This window comes from Camelus bactrianus, chromosome 8 (assembly GCF_048773025.1).
Source record: "Camelus bactrianus isolate YW-2024 breed Bactrian camel chromosome 8, ASM4877302v1, whole genome shotgun sequence".
NCBI classification, from domain to species: Eukaryota; Metazoa; Chordata; class Mammalia; order Artiodactyla; family Camelidae; genus Camelus; species Camelus bactrianus.
In genome coordinates this window covers 54083427-54111305 of record NC_133546.1, presented here as the reverse complement: position 1 = coordinate 54111305, position 27879 = coordinate 54083427, and the positions used below count along the sequence as shown (strand labels likewise).

The 27879-nt window shown below is 38.5% G+C and overlaps 2 protein-coding genes across 2 annotated transcripts in view; both read right to left on the bottom strand.

Moving 5' to 3' along the window:
- Positions 1-18605, bottom strand: part of LOC141578372 (uncharacterized) — a 159122-nt gene extending 140517 nt beyond the window's left edge. The window contains exons 1-2 of the transcript XR_012508700.1: positions 18480-18605; positions 15640-15824 (exon numbers count right to left, since the gene is read on the bottom strand). The gene's annotated coding sequence lies outside the window, so the exon portion shown is untranslated. The remainder of the gene's footprint in view (positions 1-15639; positions 15825-18479) is intronic.
- A 27-nt stretch (positions 18606-18632) lies between these two features.
- NDUFAF4 (NADH:ubiquinone oxidoreductase complex assembly factor 4) lies at positions 18633-26811 on the bottom strand. Its single transcript, XM_010948414.3, has 3 exons — positions 26557-26811; positions 25920-26023; positions 18633-20752 (listed from the first exon to the last, which is right to left on the bottom strand). The coding sequence occupies exons 1-3, from the start codon at positions 26690-26692 to the stop codon at positions 20465-20467; spliced, it is 528 nt and encodes a 175-aa protein (XP_010946716.1). The 5' UTR covers positions 26693-26811; the 3' UTR covers positions 18633-20464.
- Between the last annotated feature and the right edge of the window lie 1068 nt (positions 26812-27879).

Genomic DNA, 27879 nt, shown 5'->3' with positions numbered 1-27879 from the left:
GCCCAGTATTATTTTCTTTAGATGGCAACATTTTGTATAGTCTCATAGTCAAACTTGTAGTCATAAAATAATAAAACATGAATGATTACAAATGGAAAGGCATATACTTCAGGGACAGAAGATGGGAGGTGGGAAGTTGAACTAGGAGGGAGTGCGTAGAAGGAAAAAAACATTTCACAGACCCAAGGAATTATTAAGCAGGCTGAAGTTGAGTCAGAAGGAACAAAATTTTAAATCTTCCCAGCAGGATATAAAACATTGAGAGCTGAGAAACATACGTGGATGTAGACACAGATATAGAACATATACCGCTATGTGTGTCTCAGCCCAAGGTGAACCCCTTGGCATTTGTATCACCTCATGAGCAGCTTCCAGATTCTGTATCTCCCTCTTAATCAGCTGAGCAAGTGTCATTCAGAGTTTAGGTCTGAACAAAATGTCTGGGCTAAAATTTGACTTAATGATGTTAGAGAGTCTCAAAGCAGTTTGCACTGAGTTAAGCAAAACATCGTCTCCAGTCTCCAGGGTGCTTATCAGTGGAGAGGTACTGAAGCATTCAGTAAAGTTTCCAGCAGCGGTTCTCAGTTTTAAAATGATTTCAACAACTTCAAAGCCATTATTTGTTTCATTTAGCTCTACTTGCATGTTTTTAGCCCATTCACAGGAGAAATGAGTTGCCTGTTTATAAACAATATCCCTCCTTTGTGGCTGGTAAGAAGCTGCATCTGGGCAGGGCTGCTAATTGGCAATTCTAAAGACACGTGGGGCTGATGAGGTCTCCTGAATAGTGATCAACAGACCTGATGTCTAATGGGAAAGGGAATATTGGGGATTAATAGTAGAATGTGTCTATTTTCTCTATTTATCTATTTTATTTATTTTAAAGGGTGCATTTAAAAGACTAAGCCACATAAGATTCCATCTTCTCATTCAGAAAAAGCACAAAATATATGTTAATGGCCTATTTAGTATGAAGTAGGGTGCAGTATGTATATAGTATGCAATTAAACCCCGTTAAGTGCTTTGATATGGAACTGCTCAAGGATCTTAAAGTTATTAATCTTACCCAGGTATGGGGTTTTCTCAGACTCAGTTAAATTGATATTTAGGATAGAAGAACTAGATTCATCACAGGATTTCAGTACTACATTGCATGCTGACTAAATATTTGCCTACTTACTAACCATAATCAACTGCAAAAATATCACTGATGCACTGTGATCCTAGTCAGGGTCTTAATTCTTATTAGGGAATGGAAGGGAGGAGAGAGGTCAGAGAAAGGGAAAGCAGAATCCTTTTGCCTGTAGGGGGTCAGCAGTGATGCACAGGCTTTGCATTCTTGGGGTCAGCTGCTCAGTTTCACTGCTGCTAAAAACATCCCACAGCTTGAACATTGTAACACCCAGAGAATCTGAAGAATAGGAAGGTTATACACCTATCTTCCAGAGCACCTTGGCCTAACAAAAAGGATTTGAGTAGGTGTCCCCTCCCCTTTAATAGAAAACTCTGGGGAGACAATGATACAGGAGGAGACATCCTTCTGCACAACTGGCATCATCTTTTACCTGAGGGGAAACTCTGGGGTCAGGGCACTTTATTTGTGTTAATTAAGCCTTTTGAAGTTTTTAAAGATGTACATTGTAAATTCATGTAAAGCTTCCATGAGTGATCCCCATAAACTTCATTTTATTTTAAAAGAAAATAATATTTGAAGGTACTTCGAAGGTACATTATACACAAAGCATTTATTAATATTAAAATGTCTTAAGGGAAAATATATCTAATCAGAGATCACTATATTATGCTTATCTATTTCCTTTGGGTTTATTTCTCTGCAAGTGAGGTTTTATAAAATCACATTTAATTTTCATATTTCAAAACTATATGTCACATTAATTTGCAGGGCTACAACTTGGTGTATTCAAAATTTAGAAAATAAGCCTCTTTACTTTGTAAATTCAGCATCCTGCTTCTTGCTATCATTTTCTTCTTACCTCCTAAATGTCGAATGTAATTACCTGTGTTAAGGCTAGAAAAGTCAAAGTTGAAGTTGAGCTATTCCAAACGTAACTAAATTACTGATTAAATTTACCCATGAAATAATGTTTGGAGGACACTGTCTTTGATATAATATTTCAATAGTCTTTGTCTTTGAAAAGTTTCACAGCTGTTCTAGAGTTCACCAATTCATCTGCCTGGATGTAGAGAAGGAAATGAGAAGAGCTTGAAGGATCTCTTTGAGCTCCTGAGTCTATAAAACCTCATGAGTTCCTTACATCTACTTGGATTCACATACAACAGCCTATTCTTACACAGTGCACAGAATCCGGCCTCCTCTTCACAAAAGGGATGCCTCTAACAGCCAGCAGCTGTCCAAAGGTCTGTTCATCAATTAGCACGTGATGCGTGCCTGCTACATACACAAGGCATAAAGTTAGGGGCCAGCGGGCAGGAAAGATGGACACAGTCCCCATCCTGAAGAAGCACAGATAGTAGGAAAGGATTAATAAATGTCTATTTTCAGCTTTGCTACGTGAAGCAAAAAGCTATACAAAAGATACCAGAGACATTAAATCACCAGCTTTCTTTATACATGTATGCATGCTAACAATCCTCCAATCTACCATGGGGGAAAGTGGAGTGGAGCTACAAAAATAAACATATGGCCACGTACATCACACGTATTTGCACATATATGTAGGGATAAGTAACACACACACAAACACAAACACACACACCCACCCCAGAGAAAGAAGGCCAGATGTTCAGAATAGGAATCTGTATTTGGTCAAATTAAAATTGTTTTTCTCAGGGAATCCTCATACACTTCTTTTTTTAACTTTTTTTATTGAGGTATAGTCAGTTTAATATTGTGTCAATTTCTGGTATACAGCATAATTCTACAGTCATACGTGAACACACATATATTCATTTTCATATTCTATCTCGTACACTGCTGGTAGGAATGTAAATTGGTGAACCACTATGAAAAACAGTATGAAGGCTCCTCAAAAAACTAAAAATAGAGCTACCATATGATACAGCAATACCACTCTTGAGCATATATCTGGAAAAGATGAAAACTCTATCTCGAAAAGATATATACACCCCAATGTTCATAGCAGCACTATTTACAGTAGCCAACACATGGAAGCAACCTAAGTGTCCATCAACAGATGAATGGATAAATAAGATTATTTTATACACACACACACACACACACACACACACACAATGGAATACTATTCAGCTATTAAAAAAGAATGAAATACTGCCATTTGCAACAACATGGACAGACCTAGAGAATATCACACTAAGTGAAGTCAGACAGAGAAAGATATTATGTAACATCACTTAAATATGGAATCTAAAAAATAATACAAATGAATTTATTTACAAAACAGAAACAGACTCACAGACATAGAAAACAAATTTATGGTTACCAAAGGGGGAAGATTGGGGGAGGGATAAATTAGGAGTTTGGGATTTGCAGATATGAACTACTATATATAAAACAGATAAACAACAAGGTCCTACTGCTTAGCACAGGGAACTGTATTCATTATCTTATAATAACTGATAATAGAAGATAATCTGCAAAAAAAAAAAATCACTTTGCTGTATATCTGAAAGTAACACAATGTTATAAGTCAATTATACTTCAATTAAAACAGATTTACATTGCCATATTTTCTAAATATTCAAAATTGAGTGGCTTTTACTTTTATAATCATAAAAAGTTATTAAAACATGAAATGAATTTAAATCTGGACCTTAAATTTTTTTTTCATATTTTTTAAAGCTCATTTATCTTCAAGGAATTTGAAAGCACATTTCTAGTCTACAAATCAAATAAAAAATACAACTAATGGAATAAATCCTGCATTTTGGATATAATATCTAATCTACCTTATTAACATGATGAAAGAAGAACAGAGAGCAACATTACAATTTGTATTCTAGTACAAAATTTTTCTGGCCTTCCAGACACTATGATGATAAGTACTTTAAATGCATGAATGAACCAAAATTTAACATAAAAATCACAATTGCTCCTATCAAAAATATAACCAGCTGTGTTTAGAATTTATGTCTTGATATTTTAAAAAACCAACAAACTTAAATGCACGATAGATGCTAATTACTTCCATAACCCATTTCCTGTGGCCAGTGACAGAGAAAAATTTGCAAATAAAGCCACTTTTTTTTACTCTCATTGTCTTATACAACAAACCTTTAAAAAATATTTGCTGATTGTCAGTCACCATGCTGAATAATAGGAATTCAAAAAGTAACAAGATTAATAAGAAAAGACAATCCAGTTTTTAAAATGTGTAAAACACTTCAAGAGATACTTCATGAAAGAGATTCAAATGGCCAATAAGCAAATGAAGGTGTTCAACATCATTACTCAGCAGGGAAATACAAATTAAAACCACATTACATAACACCCAAAAGACTAAACGAGACGACTGGCCGTATCAAGTACTGGTCAAGCTTTGGACCAAGTGCAAGACTCATTAATGGTGGGAGAGTAAACTGCTAAGACCACTTTGGAAAACTATTAGTTTCTAATAAAGTGAAACACAGGCCTCCCTATGATCCAGCAATTCCACCCCGAGGTACACACAAGAGAAATGAGTGCATACCTCCCAAACAAACACATGTACAAGAATGTTGATAACAGCTTTATTTATAATAGCTCAAAATTGGAAACAACTCAAATATTCATCAATAGAAAATGATACATTTATACAATGGAATAATAAATAATAATTAAAAATCAAGACACACACAGAAATACAAATGAACCTCAAAAATATTATGCTGAGTGAAAGAGTACACACTGAATGTTTTCATTTATATGAAATTCAAGAACAGGCAAAACTAACCTGTGTAATAGCGATCAGAACTGTGGTTATCTAGAGTGGGGGCAGAGGCATTCATGACTTTTGACTGAGAAGGAGCAGGAGGGAACTTTCTGAGATGACTGAAATATTCTACATCCTAATCTAGGCAGTGGCGACATGGGTATATACAGAAGTACAAAGTCACTGAGCTCTACACTTACTATGTGTTTATTTTACTGTGTGACAATCATATGTCAACTTTAAAAAAAATTAAGATTAGGTCCCTACCTTCAAAGAGTTACAACAGGAAGGGACTAATTATAATATAATGTAATAAGAGCAACAATATACCTAGTGAATGGAGTGTCCACAGAGCACAGAGGAGGAATCAAGGAATTCCGTCTGGGGAAGGATCAAAGGCATCATAAGCAAGTACGGAATTGGTGTTTATGACCCTAACCCCAGGGAAGTCTCTCTCAAGGCCCTCACGATTTCTTCCTTACTGGTATATTAGAATCATTTAAAAAATGTAACAGTATTCATCCCAAACAACACCATAGGCATTGCAGGCATTCCTGCTCTGTACTTAATCTTCATGCGCTGTCCTGTCACACAGTCTAATTTTCTCTAACGTATGTCTATTGGATCCTTAGCGCCCCTTTCATTGGGGTGACAGAGCAGACACAGAGAGAAGTGAAGCCAAATTCTGGCCTTCAATGAGTTTATAGTTTTTCAAAAAACCTTTCGTATCCATCTCTTTTCCATTTCTACGGATACTATCTCTTTCTTTCAACATCTGGGCAAGTCACAATAGACGCCTACCTGGTGTCCCTGCTTCTCAGCCACAACTGTGACATACACAACCGTTCTCCTTATGTTTCTCTAATGTTCTGAATCCTTTGGTGGCCCCCCAGGGCTAATGAGTTCAATATTACTCCAGGAAGGGTAATGTCTACTAAGCGGCCATGTACTCTGAAGACACATGAGAAAAAAAAATTCTTATCTTACATTTGCTTCAAAACCCTTTTTTTTTTTGAATAGAGAATTTGAGTTGATTTCTTTAGTGTGTTGTATCAATCTAGGTATGATATGTGCTGAAATCTGTCTATAAGGAAATCTGCTCTAGTCTGAATAGTTCATTCATCCAAAAAACATTTACTGATCTTTTTCTCTGTTCCATATTAGAAGAAATACAGAAATACAAAAGATCACTCTACTTTCAAAAAGAGGGAAAACCAACATCTAAAACTCATATCATAGTTTTTCTTTTTTCTTTTTCTTTTCTTTAACTTCATAAAATCCTTCTTCCCTATGGGGCAAGCACAGCTAACATTCAGAACGGAGCTCCTTGGTGCAGCCATAATTTCCAGAAGAGGATGCATGAAGTGGGATGGCGGAGAGTATACTAAAAAAGAATCCCCTTGCTTATAAAATACTTGAAAAATAATAGTAATAAAAAGCAAAATCTTGAAAGAGTTGATCAGTTGCTCTCACCCATAGAGCCTCTAAGGATAGACTTTCCTTCTCTCATAATCTCAGATTTTATAATCATCACACCCTCAGATACAAGAATCAAATCATTTTCAATAGCCCAACATCACTATTTAAAAAGAAGGTATGACTGCAGTGAGCAAAAATGCCTTTTTATGTAAATGTCATTATCTTTTAAAATAATCTGATTTTTCTTTCGCTAGGGACCACCACACAAGGGTCTTTTTTCAGCATCTAAGGTGGGTAATGTTGTCTGCTAGAGAATAAAAATAGTTACTAGGTTTGCTTTTCTGTCAGAAACGATCTGGCTGATCATCTTCACACACTCGCCACTGACGTTGTGCATCTTTTTTCTACTCTACATTTCAGTCACAGCCTTCTGGCAGAGTGATGTTTTCGAGCAGATTTGATATGCATAAGCCATCCGTTTTTCCGGTGATTCACAATATGTAATTTTAGAAAGATTCATTTATCATTTGTCTCACTTTAATAAAAGATCTTTGCTAGTATTCTCTTAAGTTCTTTTGGAAACAAAATTCCCTAAAAGATTTCCAGTCTGTGAAAGTGACAAACTCATTTAAATAATCAGTTCAGAACAACATTTCTGTTTATGGTAAGAATGCTGCTCTGATATTTAAAGCGGCTGAAAGAAATTCAACCAGTGAATATAAAATTAAGCATTACTGTCTCTTTTCTGAGAGGGCACGGAGGCTGCAGGGAAACTGGTGACTCGGGGAACATGGGGTGTGGTGCTTTGTTCTGAGGAGTAATGCTGAACGCTGAGAACATGCTACGCTTTGCAGCCTGTGCTCATTAACTGGATTCTCAAGCTTCCCTTTCCCTTTCTCTTGGGGTAACCTGCTTATCTATGCCACCATTCATCCATCATTCTGAGGCTCCTGATCGTTCCCCAAATTCCACTGTAAGTCAAATATACAATTTTATCCTAAGAAGGATATTTTCTGGCACCAAGGCCAGAGCTTTGGAAGTGTGGAAAGCTCAAAAGCTGAAGTTGTACAACTTGAATCATTTTGGCTAAATGTTGAGTGTTCACCTGATTATTTGAGAAAAAAATGCATCTGGTGGTTCAAGTGGGTAAAAGGGAGGCCAAGGAGATGCAGGCAGGCTATCCCCAAGCAATTTTCCAGGCAACAGAAGTTGGATCCAGAGAAGACTTCCTTAAAACACCTGGGAGAGTTCTGAATTCACTGGGCCTCTGCAAAGGAGGCTTTGCCCCACGTGGTTTGACTTGCTTGGAAGGGTACCAATTCCAGGGCCTCAAAGGAAGCCGCATAGGCTAGAGAGGAAGCTGGCCCAGGCCTGTCTGACACAGGAACCATCTTCCTCCTTCCAGATCAAAACTCCCATCTCAAAAAGAGGAAGGAGCTGGATTGTAGGAATGGATCCTGTAGGTTCAGTTCCCGGGGTGGAAATTTAGGTCCTGCTCTTGCGGGGGTCCAACTTCATCTACATGGAAGGCTTTCTTGCCATGGAGCAGGAGGTCTGTGTAACAGCAAGGACAGCACAAAGCAGTACATTAGGCTAACATCCATCTTTTCAACTGCTTTTTCCACGTTCTGAAAATCATAGACGTCTTTTTATCTCACATCTTTCTGCCTCATCTACATTTGCTGAAAAACTATAATGGCTGTCCAGCACAGATGCAAATTACTGTCTCTAATTCCATTTTCTTCATCAAATCCAACAATGACTCATTATGGGTTGAAATGTTTATTCAGAACTGGTGAAAGATTACAGCTGGTAAGGCCAGAGGGCCTTTTTCATTACAATGAGAAATAAACATTGGATTCTGATGGTTACAAGCCATGCTCCGCCTTGAAACCAGCATTGCATGCATCTGATTTTGGGAAAATCTGAAGCCCTTATTCAGGTTAAAGTGAACCAGAAATGTAACAGCTCAGGGCTGTGTGCAATTTTAGATTGAGTGTCCTCATTATAGGGTAAAAATAGAAATACCAAGGTAATCTTATTGTGTTGTTCTGAGGTAAAGCAGGGAATCAGCCTGTGTGACCTCAGTGTCTTCTGGAGTCCTGAGAACACGATGTTTGTGGAGTCCTAAGTATACAAAACAATGAACGAAGATAAATGGTGTGTTAAATTGTATACTACACTGAAAAAATAAACATGGATTTGGGATTTCACAAAAAATACAAACTCGACTTCTGGGAAAGAAAGGAGTTTGAGTCCTAGAGGAGGAAAACAGCTTTAATCTCTTCTCTGTGCCCTCTGCCATGACAATGAAAGCAAATCAAGACCACAGCGGCTCTCTGCATTTTAGAACTCTCATACTTATATTTTCGTCTCTAGCTTGCCCCTTCTCAAAAATGATCACTTTCTTCTTTTACTTTTAGAAGGATAATTAAAAGTATTTATATATGCAAATACTATTTTTGAAAATCCAGGGAAAAACAGAATTCAAACCATCTTCTTCAAATTCTTGCCAACTTCAATATTCCTTTTCAAAAAGAGACTGGAGGTTCTCTCTCCTAATTGACAATGTGGGAGGAGTGTCAGGAAGAAACAAACGATAAATTAGATGCTGGCCTACCTTTACTTTCCAACAGAGAGGTTTCTCAGACTGTGGTGTCCAATTGCTTTATCTCATTCTTTGATGTTTCAATCAGGCCAGAATGAAATCTAGGCCAACCCCCTCCCCTCCCCAAATCCTAAGTTAATGGAGCAGACAGCATGGAGGGAGGCTATCTTCATCTTTTGTACCCATAACTGTTTGGAGGGCACTGTACAGCTGCCAAGGTTGAACTGAGGGGGTGTCTTTTTAAAAGATATTCTATCACAATCAGCTGGGAAGGAGAGAAGCCCAGGAAAGGCCTATTACGATGTCTAACCATTCAAAACCCTCTCAGTCAAAATGGTTAGATATGGGAAGAAGAGGGGGAGAAAGAGGGACATGTCTGCTGGGACCCTAGGTCTCCCTATGAGACCTACCCTGTGGGACGGATTCAGTTCTGCCTGAAGGAGAAGCCAATAGCCGAGCCTTGAAGAATGGTAGTGGTCAAATGTTTATTTGATTGTGTTTTAACTCTGTTAAAATCAGACACATAAGTGATAGAAATGGAGAAATAACTCTGAAAACTTTAAATGCTGTTAACAAAGAATAGAATAGAAATGATGCACCAGTATTGCTTTCAGGGCACGACCATAAATGTAAGTCAAGAGGTTTCAGTGATGGCAGAGGCTAGTCAAATGGAAAACACACACACACACACACACACACACACATATCATAGTCCTTTTTTTACTTTTCTAGATTCTTAAGTATATTTATTATGTATGGAAAATATACCAGCATCACAGATAGAAGTCACGTGATAGCCAAAACCAGAGAAGAGAGTGAGCTTTGTAAAAGATGCTGGAGCCTACTTCCCTCCCCTTGAAGCAAAACTTTCACCACCCCTTCCTTGCTCAGTGTCCTCTCCCTTAACTATCATCAGAACAACCAACTAACATGCCATAATTAACATAATAAGGTGCTGTCAAGAGAGGAGAGAGCTTTTGGTGCTTGTCTTTAGGAATCTCATTTAGGGAGCTTGACCCTTCTTTTCTGAGCCCTTGAGATGTCTGAGGTATGAAGGTCTAGTTAATCAGCATTTGAAAGCCTCTATCAGCATCCCATCACCAAGGACACGATGCAGAGCCATGCGTGTGCACCTCAAAGGCCAGCAGGATTCACCAAAAATGAGGCAAACAGCAAGACTGCATAGAGTCTCCAGATAGAATGTGATGTAAGACAGGCTCCAGCCATACAAGACAGTCCAGGTGGACAAAAAAGAAACCAAGAGCACAAACCTTGCTAGAAGGCAGAGGGGATGTAGGAAAAAAAGAATGTAAGGCAAACTACTGACCCATACTCAATAGGTAAATACTGAGTAAAATGACTACTTCCAGTCTTTATTTCACCTCTAAGCCTTAACGTATGTTGTTCCTTGTCTTTACACTAAACTTTCCTCCAAATTCCTCTCTCTTTTTAGGTGCAGCCCAATAACCACTTCCCCTATATGATTCATTGTGGCATTCCACTTCCCTTGAAATCTACCTTTCTGGGAATCTTTGCGGCAGGCAATGGTCGTATTTTTTCTAGCCTCAAAGTTAAAAAGAGTCTTGCTTGCTGTGCAGTGAGTATTACAAGTAGAACACAGGTGTTGTGATGGTGAAGTGGCCCACTCACTGCGGTCAGGCCTGGCTTTGGAGAGGAAGTGCACCTGGGATAGCCCCTCCCCCCAGGGACTTGCAGCATGACTACAGATCAAGCAAGTACTTAGCACTCCAATATTCAGTTTTCTCATCTGTTAATTGGGGATAATAAAAAGAGATACCACATAGAGTAATTTTGAGAATAAAATGAAAAAAGAACTGTAATTAAAAAAGATACATGCACCCCAATGTTCACAGCAGCACTTTTTACAACAGCCAAGACATGGAAGCAACCTAAATGTCCACTGACAGATGAATGGATAAGGAAAATGTGGTATATAAATACAATGGAATACTACTCAGCCATAAAAAGGAATGAAATAATGTCATTAGCAGCACATAGATGGACCTAGAGATTATTGTACTAAACGAAGTCAGAAAAAGACAAATACCATATGATATCACTTATATGTGGAATCTAAAAAAGCAGCAAAAGTGAACTTACTTACAAGACAGAATGAGACATAGAAAACAAACTTATGGCTATGTAGGGGTGGGGAAGAAGGGATAAATTGGGAGTTTGGGATTGGCAGATACAAATTACTATGTTCAGAATAAATAACAAGGACCTACTGTATAGCACAGGGAACTACATTCAATGGCTTATAGTAACATGTAATGAAAAAGAATATCGAAAAGAATATGTGTATATATATATACACATATATATAACTGAATCACTATGCTGTACACCAGAAACTAATAAAACATTGTAAATTAACTCCACTTCAATTAAATAAAAAAAGAGGAAAAAAACGATCTGCTTCTGTCTGGTACTGTCATATAATAAAAAACCCAAGTGATGGGTTTTTTTTTTTTACACAATGTATCAAGCGAAATAATTAAGAATTAATCTACTTACTAATGTCTTATACCTCATACTATCTCTCGTAACTCATCACAGATCAAGTTTGACATTCCTCTTAAATTAAATTATTCTTTTATAGAATTCTTTCCTTTTAATTGATTAAACTCTCAGTTAGTGAAACCACTTTATTTTGCTCATAAACTGTATTATAAATGGAGAACAAATTTTAAAATTGTAATAAAAGTTCATAAATCTGGAAGCACATCCAAAGTGGAAAGGATTTAAACTGACAAAGCCATAAATAAAATAATAAGAAGAAAAAAGAATTACCACAGACCAGAAACCATTTTTTTTTAACATTATCAGTTATGGTAGAGAGATGCATAAAAATGGTACATTGCTATGACATGGGTTTTTCTTGTTTTGTTTTGTTTTATTCTGAAGATCATGAACTTTAGACATTTTATTTCTTTTTTTTTTTTTTTAACACATTCTTACAGCTCAATAGTGGGGGAACTTCACTGTTCAGGGAACGAAATTGTGAATGTTTAACTTCCCAATAGATGGTAGAAGCTGACATTTGAACACAGGTATGCATTGCTAATACACTCTATAACCTAATTCACTTGTGAAAAATCACCATGGGTACTACATATGCACTGAAAATATTTTCAAAGCACTAGAATACAATTAAAAGCCTTAAACCTAAAACTGACACTACTACTAGTCTAAAATCTTACAGTGTTTCCAGATCATCTTTAGGAAATTAAGAGGTATTACAAAGTAGGTAGAAAACTGCATGGTGAACTGGGGAATCAGGACTCAGTTCCAGACTCTGCTTTTAGTTGTTTTGACTTTAGATATCATAGTGAACCTAGAAAACAAAAGAGTTGGACCTGATCCTGGCTAAAATACCATCCAGTGCTATAGGATGCTTCAATGGGCAGACGTCACAATTATCACTAACAGAAGTGTGCAGTCTAAACTGCAGCATAAGCCAACTTGCACTTTATGCAATGCAACATGCACCAAGACCAAATTATGTCCTTAAAAAGATTATACGCAACTAAATTCTGACATAGGTTGGTATTCTGGGTTGAATTTTATTCCCTTAAAATTCACATGTTGAAGTCCTAACCTCCAGAACCTCCAAATGTGACTGTATTTGGAGACAGGGCCTTTAAAGAGGTAACTAAGGTTAAGCGAGGTCATTAGGGTGGGCCCTAATCCAATAAGACTGGTGTTTTTATGAAAAGAGGTGATTAGGACACAGACAGGCACAGAAGAAAGACCCTGTGAAGACACAGGGAGAAGACGGCGATCTGCAAGCCAATGAGCGAGGCCTCAGAAGAAACAACGCTGCCAACACCTTGATCTCAGATTTCTAGACTCCAGAACTGTGAGAAAATACATTTCTGCTGTTTAGGCCACCAGGCATGTGGTACTTTGTTATGGTGGCCTGAACAAATTAACACAGTTGGTTCTTCTATAGCTGCTCTGTAATCAAAGGATTCTAATGTATATAAATATAAATACTAGGTATAAAAGGAACATTAGGTATCTAATGAAGTAGGAAAATCTGCGAGGTCACGCCTTCTCCATAAACATTAAAGAGATCACTCTCATAATAGCACGCTCAGCACGAAAGCCCCACAGTGAGCATGGCAGTGAGACTCGGCCACAGCAGTGCTCTGCAAGCAGAAAATAAAAATGGAAACGGTGGCTACCAGCATAAGAAAATCAAAACCACACAAAAGGCAGATTCTTTCAGTAGCCTCTCAAGAAATGTTAAAGCGCGTTCACGGGGAATGGAAGACCTCTGGGTGCACACTCACCAAATACGCCACGCACGTGAAGGGACTAGGCTCTCTGGAACCTTAATTTTTTTTTGACTAATTACATTTATATGATTTTCCCCTTAAAGGGCAGCTTTATTCTCCTTGGGACAGTAGCATTAAGGCAAATAAACCCTGCTGAGCAGAGCTCTCACCTCTCCCTCCAGTGAATTCCCACTGCATTTTGTTTATACTTTTTAGGGCACTTACTAAATTTTGCCCTGGGGTAATCTGCACACTTCTCTGATCCCAACAGGAAGCAAGGACTATGTTAATTCTCATCACAACTCTTACCTCTGTACCTAGCTTAGAAATGTGCACTCAATTAATACTCAGTAACATCCATTAAACAGAATTGAATTAAATTACCATTCAATAAACCACTGAAGTGTTATTTTCCCTTTAAGATCATAGGTAAATACATACCTCCAAAAGGAAACTGAGTTAGGAAGGCTACGTTCACACTGAGAGTCACAAGAGATGAGTTTGGAGTGATAAATCAGGTGTGGAGCTCCTTATAATTTAAGGAACTTGGATTTTATCCTAGGGGTGATGAGATGAATTTAAAGCAGGAGAAAAACAGTTTCATATTTGCTTTTTTTTTAGAAAAATTAGTCTGGGTGCCAGTTGGAAAAGAAATTAGAGAGAGTCATAATGAAGGCTGGAAGCTGCAGGTGGCAGTAAGTTAGGGAACAGTCAAGAGGTGTCTGGGTTTTTTGGTCTTTGTAATTGGGAGACTGGAATCATTGTCAAGCCAACCAAAGGACAACCAAGCAAAGTATAAAGGTGAAGATGACAACTTTAATTTTTTTTAATTTCTTTTTCATTGGAGAATTAAGCATATTAAGGTATATAAAATGCTTTCTTTTGAAACACACAGTTTGGTGTATTTGTACACAAGTATATACTAATGCAATGGCCACCCAGATCAAAACGGTGAACACTTTCAGTACCTCTCATGCCGCAGCCTTATCAATAACTTGTTAATTATAAGGGAAACAGTAATTTTATAGAGGAAAATATGGCAGATACCACCTTAACCAAGCTGTCAAACTTAACATCATCCAAATGAGACCAACCGACATCATGCATTTCCTGATATGATGCCCTGCAAAGGGCAAAGATGACGACAAATTCTTTGACAGTTTCCCCATCAGGACATATGGCCCTTGAATCAAGGCAGGCTCTGTGACTACACTGCCAAATAGAATAAAGAAGTGATGCTCTGACAATTTCTGATAGTTCTACTTTCTTTGTCCTGCAACTTTTGCTTTTGGCACCCGGCCCGTCACTATGCTACAAGAAGTCCATGCCGCATGGAGACCTTGCCTATAGATGCTCTACCAACAACCAGCGTCAACTGCCTGCCTGCCATGGGAGTGGGCCACCTTGGACACCCAGCCCAGTTTAACCTTCAGATGACACCAGTCCCAGCCATAACTTCACGAGAGATGTCAAGGGAAAACTGCTCAGCTGAGCTCCAAATACCTGCAAAGCCCTGGGAGATAGTAAAGAATTGTTTTTTTGGCGGGGAGGAGGTGCCAAGATGGAGAAGTAGAGAGACTCACAGCTCGCCTCTCCCACAAATACACCAAGAATTACATCTACAAACTCACTGAATCGCACGGAACACATACTGAACTCTGGCAGAGTGTCTCCTGCTTTGAAACAGGAGGATTCTCACAAAATCCGATAAACAACAAGTTTATACTGCATGGCACAGCGAACTATATTCAGTATCTTGTAGTAACTTATGGTGAAAAAGAATATGAAAACAAATATATGTATGTTCATGTATGACTGAAGCATTATGCTGTACACCAGAAACCGACACAACATTGTGAACTGACTATCCTTCAATAAAAAATATATATATATATATACAAAAAATAAAAAGAATTTTCTTTTAAGCTGCCAGGTTTTGAAATGGTTTGTTATGGAGCAATGTTACGGTTTGTTATCTAACTAAAACAGCAGCTGATGTTGTAAAACCGTAAACTCCATGAGGCTTTATCTTCTTTGCTATGTCCCTAGCTTCCAGAACAGTACCTGGCACACAGTAAACAGAACAATAAATATTTGTGATGATGAATAAAGAAATGAATCATTAGCAACATTATCAATTTGAGGAAACGATTTGAAAAGCCACTTCTCTCTTAAACACTATTAAGCAAAGTTGAAATGTTTGTCTTCCTTTGGCTTAACAAATTACTTGAGCAAGCAGAGAAAGTTTAAAAAAAATCATGCTATTAATCTTATATCTACATTCTGAAGTGGGTGACACATTTGACCTACCTAAAAGTGGGTCTCTTAAAAAACAGAACGTGGCAACCTCAATATTTAATAAAGGCCTCACTAAGGATGTTGTTTTAAGGGCTTTGGAAGGTCTTAAATCTGATCCTTTTAAAATCTTTTATCTTACCTTTTGCTATTCCTCCTGAAGCACCGAGGTCAGCAACAAAAGGAAAAAGATGTAACAAAATAACCAAAGAGAAAAGGTGCTCATTTGCTTTGGTGGTACTGCAGTATTTTAAGTGGTTTTCCATTTCTAAGCTCCTTATATGAACCAACAGCACCAGCTGTGGACCAGAAAGAGGAGCAGGAAGGCTGAAAGAGAAACGATTGAACAATGAATAGATAATGGCCTACGGAGCTGTAAACAGTAAGAGCTGAATACTCTATGCAGGGGTTTCCCTACACTAATAAAAGCCTAAATAATAAACAGGAGCCCACGTGTATTGTTTCTTATTTGGGTAATTAAAAAGTAGCATTTGTTTAAATACTCACAAATTCATACAAAGTTACATGAAATCATGCTATATATGGAAAACAACTAAAAGAAAAATAAAATTTAAATTTTACACAAAAGCATACTGCTGTGTAACAGGCATCACTGAAAAATGAAAGAAAATTTTAGATAATTCCAAAACGAAGGTAATAATCTTCGTTATATAGTTCAGTTAAATTATTGGATTACTTTAACTGAACCATTATGCTTACCCTGGAATGCAAGAAGGCATTTAACGAAAAATCTGGCTATATTTCCCATATGTAAGTGTTACAAAGTCTACTAAAACAGCAAAATCGCTCACAATCATTATCTTCAAATGGAATTTTTACTACCAAACATGTATGTATTACATTTAATCATTACTTATCCCTCTGGAATAAGAAAGCCTGAGGCTTATTTTACATATAAATTAAATATTGCTTATTTTTCTCCTCACTGGCCCCCTCTGCTTTCAGATGTGAATGTCAGTAATCAATCCTACATATAAATTCTTCTATAGTTTATCTTCTTTGGAGCCATAGGCAGAGCTCATTGTTATTCAGGTGGCATTATCGTGGCTTTCCTCTTTCAAAATTAGATAACCTTTCCAAAGGTTATAATCTCTCATGCAACCAAGAAATCCTCCTGCTCATCAAGACTGCACACTGTTACCTATTTCCTCTCATCTCAGGGATTACTTCTCAACTTCCAAGTACTGGCTTATCTCATTTTGACTAAATTCTTGTCCCCAGATTACTCATTTGTGGTGACCAACCCGTTGCCTTTTTCCTCACAGGAAGCAAGGAAGACTCAATCTGGGTATTACCTGCTATGTACTTCACAACATTAACACATTAAAAAAATGCCAGCACTTCATCTCTGCTCGGGATCGTGCTCCGCTACCTGGTGAGTCCCTCTTCTACAGTTCTACCCGCGTGCTCCCAAGACACAGTTCTACTGTTGGAGCACTGACAATGGCAAAGAGAGGCCATGGAATTAGTGACCCAACTGCTCTGAATGTAAAGCTCTGGCTTTTATAGAGGGACTTGGATCTAACGAGTAACTCAGTCTGTTTATTCCTAAAGCAAAGGAAATGGAGTACCCTGATAAACAAACGGATAGACATTCCTTTTCTCCTAATGGATTGGTCTTTGTCAAGACATGTAAGCCAGAGTAGCTATAAAGCAATGAATGGTGGCTATTTAAGATGCATAAAACCATTTTAATCCTTTACATGTTCATTTCTTATACACATTTTCAGCTTGTACCCAACAAGCTGTCTTTAAGCACAGCTCCAATTCAGGGTGCTTGGAGCCACTTAGGTTCAGTTCCTGCAGGTACGAGGACAGACGTGTCCTCACCACACCGCCTCTAACTGTTCAGGGCCCCACCCTCCCTTTCTTGGGATTGTGGGTGTTTTAGAGCATGGAGAAGATACGGAGAAGGGAATATCCATGCACAGGCATTAGTCGGGGCCAAGCAATGGGCCACTCCTCTGGCCCAGGGGCCACTCCTGGGTGGTTAATGGTGAGGTGCTAAATGTTGACCAGGTGGAGCTAAGAGGGTCACATCCATCCCAGGTAGAGTTCAAGGCCTCCACTGGTGCCTTTTCAACATAACTCCTGGTTTGTCCAAGACATTCCAGTTTATGCCTATTATCCCTATTGTCCTAATGTCATCAGTGCCCTTTTCAGTCTCAAAAGTGTCCCAGCTGGGGCAATAAACTATATGGTGACCCTGTTTATGGTAGAACTTTGCCAAATCCACCCACTTGGGCAGCCTTCCTGCATCCACTTCCTGGATCCCACTTCCCCTGACCCTGCTAACCTCAAACCTTTTCACCTCCCAGAATTCTCTCTTTCTCCTTCTCCATGTCCTGGAAAGCTTCTCTTCTTCAAAGCCTGTCTATCTCCTGCTCCTTTTCTTCTTTCACAGGAAACTTTAGACCCAGACAATGCCTATATTCAAACTGCACAGATGGTCAGCACACACTGTTTGGACAGTCTGGTGCCACACTGGTCATTAAATACCTTTAAAACATTCCTGATCTAGAGCCCACCAAGAGAGGAGTCGCTCAGACTGTACTAAAGCAGTCTACTACAGCAAGGAAGGCCCAGACATCTATTTTTTCGAGAGGTCACCGGCTGATTCTCATACACAATGGGAACTGAGTGGTCCTGGCTGCACATGTCCCAGGCACCTTGCACGCCACTCACTTAATTCTTACAATCCCACAGAGAGGCAGCGTAGTGCAGCAGTTAGGAGCACAAGGTTTTGGAAATAACCTACTAGGGTTTAAAACCAGGTTCCAGTATTTGCTAGGTAACCTTTTAAAAGTTACTTTAGATCTCTGTGCTTCAATTTTCCCTGTAACATATGGTTCCAGGACTTATCCTCATACCTGTGGTAAATATGAAGCAAGTTAACACATGTAAAGCACCTAGATCATTGCCTAGTACAGTCATTACTTTTAAGATATTGGCAATTATTACCTGTTTCACAGTTGAGGATACTTCCAACATCATATGGCTAGTGGTATGCTGAGGTCTACATCCAGATTTTCTGAATCTACACTCCATGCCTTCTGTGACACCACTACTACCCAAGCACTCTCCTACCTATGATAAAAAGCAGTAACAGGCCAATCAATGATACAGGAAGTACTTTATTTATCAGGTGACACCATGTAACAGCTGTATTTACAGTTGCCTAACCACGGCCTAGATTTCAACAGGGAAGACAGCTCAGAACTAGCAGTGTTAGTGATTCCAGTACAGGTACTGACCTTTATTTGGTAAAGGAAAAGTTTTGGTGATTGAGTTACCAGAGTCTTAAAATATAATTTTATATTAAAAATTCTTGTTTTCCTAAAAGTACTGTTTTGAACCAAATATAAGCTAGGTATAGTTTATTCACATAATGAAACTGCATTTGAACACAGCTTAAAATTTTCCCCATCTCAGTCAATTTTTCTCTTCTCAGCATTACAAATGTCTCATTCCATTATCATGCCAAATTCCTCAGCATCTTCCATACCACTTCCAGAAGCATCCCCGGGAGGCAGGGAATGCCTGTCTTCCCTCAGAAAGATACTGATAACCTGGAATTTTTCTTACCACCTTCTCCAGATATTCCCACAACTTACACCTGCTCTCTTGAGATATGCTTTTCAGCACAGCAGAAAGAACACACCACTAAGACTCTTAAAACATAAATTCTGGGCCTCATTATGTCATAAACTACAGAACAATCTTAAATAGGTCATGAAACCTCCCCAGGCTTCTCAACTGCAAAAAAATAAGTCCAATTTGTTTAGTCCTTTATTATCTTATTTATCTTCACAGTAACCCTTCGATTTTATAAGACAGCACTATATTCATGTTATAAAGGTAATTAAATCTCAAAGAGGCTATACAATCTGCCCCAAATTCCACAGGTGGTAATAATGACTGAGCTAAACACACACATTCACAATTTCGCTCAGGACCCCAGGGCTGGTACACACTGAGCTCCTACGTTTGTTAAACGGATGAAGCAGCAAGCTCCCAGGTCTCGCCCAGTGATCACATTTCATGCTTCTACTTGCTATTTTTTTTAATCTCTTCTTCCAGCCAGCATTTAAATTAGAAAACACAGATATATTTGATCACCAAATTCAATTTACCATGGTTCTCTGATTTAACCACTCTTTAAAAGTTTCTTGTATTTCTACATTAAGTCCAGAGAAAAGTAATTTTTTTCAGATAGTTCCCACTATGGCTTCCCTCTTTGAAAGCTTTCAGACTTACCTGTTTGTTTGGCAAAGCAGAGATTGCTATAGTTTTATAAATACCAGTTCTTTTTTAATACTGCAAAGTTACTCCACATGTAAAACCCACTCAAAACAAAGTAAGTCCTCACTAATTCTTATTCCCTGGAGCAGTAATAAAAATATATTTTCTACTGATTTTGTATCCAGTCTCCTGCCTGCCTTTATTCAGGCAATACTGTTATTCGACCTCACTGTCAAGCCTCCCTTTCTCAAACAAAATTATGTCAGTCTTAAGAGCCAGAAAAACTCTCACTTTCACTATTCCATAGGAAGAATAAACTAACCACCTAAATTGGAAGGTAAAGCTATGAATGTTAAATGAGGGATTTGGGACATGTCCCAAGAGGCCATATGACTTAAAAGCTGATGATATGATACATGTAAAATGCTGTAACTTTTACTTATGCTAAATCTATACACGTGCTGATTAGTCATGCTGATATTACACATGAACATATGCCTAAACCAAATCAAAGTTTAAAAGAAAACAAAATTCATTCTACAAGCAATCCTGAAAATTCACCAGAATTCTATAAATAGCATGCTCTCACAAGGAGGGAGCTTTACACATTCAGTAATTTATATAATTTAATATGCTAAAATGAGAAAATAAACAGGGCGTGGGGATATGGGGTACAGATAGGAAAAGTAATGTCAAGATTTTCTTCATTTTGATCCTATTGCTTTCTTGCCTTCAGGAGGGAAGATTTTGACTTCAAAAGTAACAAAATATTTGAGAAGAGAATTTACATCTTGCTGTTCTAGATGGTATTCTTTGGCTATTTTCTCAGCAGTCCATGTGTCTGGATAAAGTTTATGATTATTGAGAAGTGTCAATGCCTCTACAACGGAAATTTTGCCTTTGGGAATGTTCTGAACATCCATCATGCCCGAGTGATGGTCTCTCGGCAACCTGAACTCCTTCGGCTCCTGATGTGTCCCGGCATCTCTGACCTACAATCAAAAAACAAAAACCAAAACATAGGCTTTCAAGATGACAGCAAAGATCTGATACCTACTTTCATGCTTCTCGAAACTACACTATCCTTCAAATAAATACTACGTGTGTTTTTCAGACTATCTCTTCTCATTACAATGAGCCATAGTTAGATGGCACTTTTGCCACATTGCCATTTCATAACTACAGCTCAACTGTTAAGAAATTTAGGTAATTCTAGAAAACACTAATCAAATGGATACCATCTACTCACCACATTATTTCATATGTATTAAGAGAACAACAAAGAATTGATTTCTGTTTCCTAGTTTGGTATTTCTTATCAGTGCCTCCAAACACCTTGAATGAATTCAAATATTGCTAGAGATCTTACCTCTTCAGAGGAAATAAACTAATGCCTCCAAGACCCCAACAAATATAAATAAAACCACCTACGCACACCCATCTTTCCAAATGTCTGTCCCAACCAAGATTAATTCTTGCATTTGTGCTCTGTATTCCCTTCTTTTATCAGCTACACTGACCATCCCCCTTTACTTTTCCTTTCAAATGCACCCTGCCTACTACTGCTGTTTGGTCAAAATATAAAAATGCTATAATCACCATCTTTTTAAACACCCTGCAAACCCAAAACTTCTTTTATGACCAGTTTCCTTCTTCTCAGTTCAACTTTAAAAGATAATGATACTTGTGATCTAAAATCCAGAGGATTAGATCTTAATCCAGAGGACACTTTTCAGACTTCATCCTGACTCACTACAGCACGTGACACTTCTGACCACTCCCACGTACCCACAACCATCTATCCCTTGGTTTCCACACCACCCCTCTCCTAGTCTTCCATCTGTCTCTGCAGTGGTTCCTTCTCTGGACTATGTCCCTTCAGCTGCCCCTTAAATGTTACTGTGCCCCAGAATCTGGCCCAGGTTCTCTTCTTACTCTACGCATTCTTCCCAAGCAATTCTATACACCCCTTCACTATTATTACCTACAGTTAATCTGACCTCAAACCTAGACTTTTCTCCTGACTTCCAGATCCAAATTCCCAAATGCCTAATGGCATCCTTACTTGGATAACCTACAAACACCTCAAAATCAGCATGTCTAAAACTGAACTTATCCCTTTACCCTGAAAATCCAGTTCTATCCCCAAACTCTCTAGCCTGGTGGCCAACATCACCCACCTCCCACATCCCACTCCAAAACTCAAAGCTTCTCTTATGTTAATACCTGACATTTCCCTCTCCCTCATTCATTACTGCCAAACAATGACCAAATTCTGTTGATACTCCCTCCTAAGTCCCTCTCAAACCTGATCATTTCTCTCCCAGTCACTAAGTCACCCTTGTCCAAGATAATGTCTCCTGCAGGAACTATTGCAAAAGACTCCTAACTGGTCTCCTCTAACTGGATAAAATGCATTTCAATCCTCCCAGCTTACTCTCAAAACTGCCCCAAGAATGAAGCAAATCTCACGTCACTTTTCGGCAGGAAACTCTTCAATGACATCTCATTGCCCTCATGTTAAAACCCCAATTCTTTAGTAAGACAAGTAAGGATCTTCATGATCTGGCCCCTATTACTTCCTGTCCCACCTCATTTCTCCCAAATTTATCCTTCACACATTCCCCTAACTGTGCTGAACTCTGTTCTCCAAAGGCATCACACACTCTCCTACATTTATATTGTAACTCTGGCATGAAACACTCCTGACAATCTCTCCACTTTCCAAAACTCAAAGCTTCTCTTATCTTCCTATTCCCAGGTAGATCTTCCTTCCACTCCATACAAACTTTTATTCAGATTCCGCTTCTGATTAATATTAAATACTAAAATTAATATTGACACTGAAAAAAAATCTGATAAAATTCAAAAGCCTCTTTTAATTAAAGAAAAAACCTCTTAGCAAGTTGAAAATAGAAGAAAATGTCCCAAATGTGATAAAAGTATTTTTAATCAGAAACCATATCATTTAGTCAAACCATATAATTCTGAAACATTAGAGGCAGACCATGTGAGGAAAAAACTGGATAGAATACTAACTTTCACTGCTATTTAACACTAAGACAATATGGTAAGAGCAGAATTAAGTATAAACAATAAAAGGGAAGAGACAATTGTAATTCTATGCCAATAATGCGAGAAAATCTTCAGAAAAATTAGAGAATCAACTGAAAAACTAACAGAAATGATAATCTAGCTAAGTGGGAATCTGCAATACAAAAATCACTCACTTTCTGACATATTAGCTAGTGATAAATATTTTAAAAACTCAGAGTGAAAAGAGATCCCATAGTAACAACCTTCCCTCTATCCCCCAAAGATTCAGTAATATAAAGATGTTAATTCTCCTCAATTAATCTATAAATTCCAATTCAATTACACTCAAAATCCAAATAGGACATATTAAAGAACCTCTTCAAGTTCACCTAGGAAAAAATGCATAGCGAGTGAGAGTCAAGAAACTTCTGAAAAGAAACAAAGAAGATCACAGCAAATATCAAGACATATCATAAACGTCTATTAATTGTAATAGTATGATTTTACTGTAGAATCAGAAAAATAAATAGAACTGAAGAATCCATAAGCAGACCAATCAGTGTATTTATTAGCACTGTAAATGAATGGTAAAATGACTGGGTTATTCAATAAATTATATTTAGACAACTGACTATCCAGTTGAAAGGACCTTCACACAGCAAACACTTTATTTAATGCAAAATACATATTTTAACATAAAAATAGTCATAAAAGTATTTAAAAAAAACACAGAAGACTGCTTTTAGGTATACCATAAAGGACAAAAAGGTTAATATATTTCACAGAATTTTGAACAGAAATAAAAGGTCAGAAAAAATAAATTATTTGAGTCCATCGACAGATGCCTGTATAAAGAGGTTGTGGTATATTTATACGATGGAATACTACTCAGTCATAAAAAAGAATAAAACAATGCCATTTGCAGCAACATGGATGAACCTGGAGAATGTCATTCTAAGTGAAGTAAGCCAGAAAGAGAAAGAAAAATATCATATAATATCACTTATATGTAGAATCTAAAAAAAAAAAAAAAAAAAAAAAAAGACAAATGAACTTATTTATAAAACAGAAACAGACTCACAGACATAGAAAACAAACTTATGGTTACCAGCGGGGGAAAAGGGTGGGAAAGGATAAATTGGGAGTTCGAGATTCGCAGATACTAACTACTGTGTATAAAATAGATAAACAACAAGTTCATACTATATAGCACAGGGAACTACATTCAATATCTTGCAGAAACTTATAGTGAAAAAGAATATGAAAAGAAACAGATGCATGTTCATGTATGACTGATGCAATATGCTGTACACTGGAAATTGACACAGCATCGTAAACTGACTATACTTCAAATATATATATACATACACAAAAAATAATGACACATGATAGGCACAGTATCACATGTCTAGAGACATCACAGATTAAGAAAATTATGAACTGCCTAAAAGAAAAAAAAGGGACAAAGAACATAGTTACTTCAACCTTTTCTTCATTATCAGTCCCCCATGAGTCTTTTTAGATTTTTCCTAATACTCCCCATGAAACTGTAATACCACTGTAAATCCCTCTATGGATTACATCTACATTTCTGTGTTTTATATGTAAAAAATTGCTAAATGATTTTTGCTCCCCAAGAGCCAATTTCAGAATGAATGATTTAGTACAATGTGAGAGAAACAATACTTGGAAGTACCATCCAACACCTGTCTAAAAAATAGCATAAAGAACATGAACCCCTATATATATATTTTTTAATGTGAGCATTTAGTAATAACTAAAACCTGTAATTGCTGATTGTGTGCAACAATTTACAAACCTTATTTTACATGAATTTTATTTCTCTTCTCTAGTGAAAATTATACTAATAATATATTCATGCAAACAGTCTACTGCCTATCTAGAGAGACAGACAACCAGAGAATTTTAGAATGGAGAAAATCTGGGAATGGTCACTGGCACTTCCCTCTCCTTTAATCAAACCCTTTCCCCTACTTAGAACCTTCCTGCCCCGACGAACTCATCTGTTTAATTGCCACTCATCCTTCTGGCCTGAGTTTCAATGTCACTTCCTCAGAAATCATCACTGATGCTTCAAGCTCAAATAGGTCTCTCTGAATACAGACTTGTGGTTACCAGGGGAGTGGAGGGTGGGAAGGGATAGACTGGGATTTCAAAATTGTAGAATAGATAAACAAGATTACACTGTATAGCACAGGGAAATATACACAAAATGTTATGATAACTCACAGAGAAAAAAATGTGACAATGAGTGTGTATATGTCCATGAATGACTGAAAAATTGTGCTGAACACTGGAATTTGACACAACATTGTAAAATGATTATAAATCAATAAAAAATGTTTAAAAAATGTTTAATGTCACTAATCATCAGAGAAATGCAAATCAAAATCCCAATAACACCTCAAAAAAAAAAAAAAAAAGTCTCTCTGATATACTCAGTGCCTATATCTCCTTCATAGACTATCAGTAACTATGTACCTATGGTTGCTCACCTGTTTAATACCTGTGTCCGTCACAGCACTATAAACACTGTGAGAGCAAGAGAGTTGTTTTGTTCATCTCTATACACAAAGGACTTGTGCCTGATATTTATAGGTTCCTATTCCCAATGTATTCTGTGATGTCCCATTTTTAACATATCCTATCTGAATATATTCTTAAAAAGCAAAATAAACAAACAAACAAACACCAAAAACACAACATTATAAGAATCTCTGGGATTAGAACATACCTCAATCCACTTAAAGATGAGAAAGTAGTATTAAAGCTCTTCTTGGGTCATTCAAATGACAACCACTAGAAACACCCTACCAAATCATACAAATTCTGAAATAATATCAAATAATTCACAGAGCTGCATTCAATCAATACTTTCACAAGTTTTTTAGAATTCTGGTAAATATCCAATGAATGGAGGCCTATGTGTCTTGCTTAGACCGTTGTGCAACTTTGCCAATGCTCAGCACTCCGGTCACAAGCACATTGACATTTTACACTTGCAGAGCCCTCCCTTTCTTCTACTATTTGACGCACTTCTCTCGGTCATTTTTTTGGAACCCCAAAAGGTTAAACTATTTACTTACTTAAAACACACATTACCTGCACAGAAGACACGGGATCTTTGGAATCAACATACACATCTTTTAGTAAAGACAGCAGTTTGTCATCTTTTCTAGCAATTTCTCCCTGAATTTCTGGATGGCCTAAGGAAAGGAAAAGAATGTCACAATATTGAAGCCAAAGAAAATTTCCTCTAAGACCCTAAACACTTAACACAAGACAGTCACTTTTAATTTTTCACTTAATCAACAATCACTGGGACAGTACAGAGCAGGTTCTAAATGTAAACCAAAATGCTGGATCAAGCTCGGTGTCCACCGTTCTGTAAAGATATCTGGAGAAAAATTCCCTTGCACACGATCCCTTCTGATTCTGATTTCTTGTTATCAAGCCGCTAAGCATTAAAGACAAACGCCTGCGAGGACGGGGTTAGCGACGGCTCAGGCTCCCACCGCCCGGACTCTGGAGTAGGCGGAGCCGCCGCCTCCCTCGCGAGCGCAAGGGGACTGTCTCAATGTCACCGGCCTGGTGGCTCCACCTTCCGGCGCTCGGCTAGCCCGAGCGACTGCGGCCGAATCCGGTCACCCGGCCACTGGACCGAGGTCTGCCGGCGTGGAACAGCCCAGCCTGCCCAGGGGGCCGCGCGCTGAGGCCGACGCGCCCTTGCACCACTTACTGCTCATCTGCTCTCGCAGGAGGTTCTTGGTGGAGGGGTGCCTGGGAGCCGGGGAGGGCTTCATCTTGCTGAGTTCCCGTTCCGCCCGGCTCTCGAGATTGAAATTCCTGATTGCGCGAGCCACCGAGGCCCCCATCTCACATGATGCCCTTAGGTCCACGCCACACGTGGTTAAACACCGGCGCGGGCGACCTCCGGGACGCACCGAGCATGCGCACCTCGGGGGTCGTCCGGGCCGCGCGCCGGAAAACGGGCGCTAAATAAGCGCGGCTCGCCCCCTAGCGGTCGGGAGGGCACACACCGCCTCTCTGCCCAAAGTACACGAAAGGGAGCGCCTCCCTCGGGTCGGCAACGTGCGCCCACCTGCTGCAGCTTCCCGCGAGATGGGGCGGGACTTAAGGCTCGGACCCACCGTGCTTCTCACCCGTGGAGACTCGGGGAGTTGGGCGGGAAGTTTTGAAAGAGAGATGCTGGGTTTTCTGACTTAATTCCTCCCAAGTGAGGCCCCGCGTTGGTTCAAGCTTCCCACGTGATTCCAAAGTTGCAGGTCAAGAGTCAAAGTCGTAAGGAAGTTGACCTTGAAGTCCTTTCACAGGTCAGTGCAGCCGAAGAGGAAGCCAATAAAAATGGAACTAGTTGCAGCAGGGTAAAGGAATGGTCAAAGATTTCCCTTCCCTGCTTTTGTGAAAGGAAATAATGAAAGTTTATTCACTCTTGATGAATATTTGTTCTGTCGCTCTTAACATTTTCTGTCACACATTTGAATAAAAATGTCCCTCATTTTCCTGCCCCCTTGCCTGCTGCGTTTAAATCTGAGCTATGTTCTCTTTTTCTGTAATGTTTTACATTCTGCTCTCATAACTCATTTGACCTTATTGTATCGATTTCCATTATACTGCCTTTTCTCTTCATGCGTTTTTGGTACTAATTTGAGTTATTTCTCCTACTACGTGTTGAGTCACCGCGTCATTCTCTAGCCTATTTCTTGTTTGTCCTGCCTTCCTCATTATTTTTAAGCCAAGGAGACCTCCGTGTAGCTGAAACAGCCAATAGAAAAGCGTGTTGTCTGTCGTGTGTGTCTCTCTCTCCCTCTCTCCCTTTTTCCTTCCCTCCTCTCCCCTCCCCCTCCCTGCCTTCCTCCCTCCCACCATCCTCTCTCTCGCTCCCTTTACCCTTCCCTCTCCCTCCCTGTTTCTGAATGGACTACTACGTTACTGCTTATATTTAAGGTTCTTTATAAATATTGTCATTAATCCATAATCAAAGAACCCACTAGGAAGTAGAGTTTCCAGAGTTACAATATTTTTCACAGACTGGCTGCAA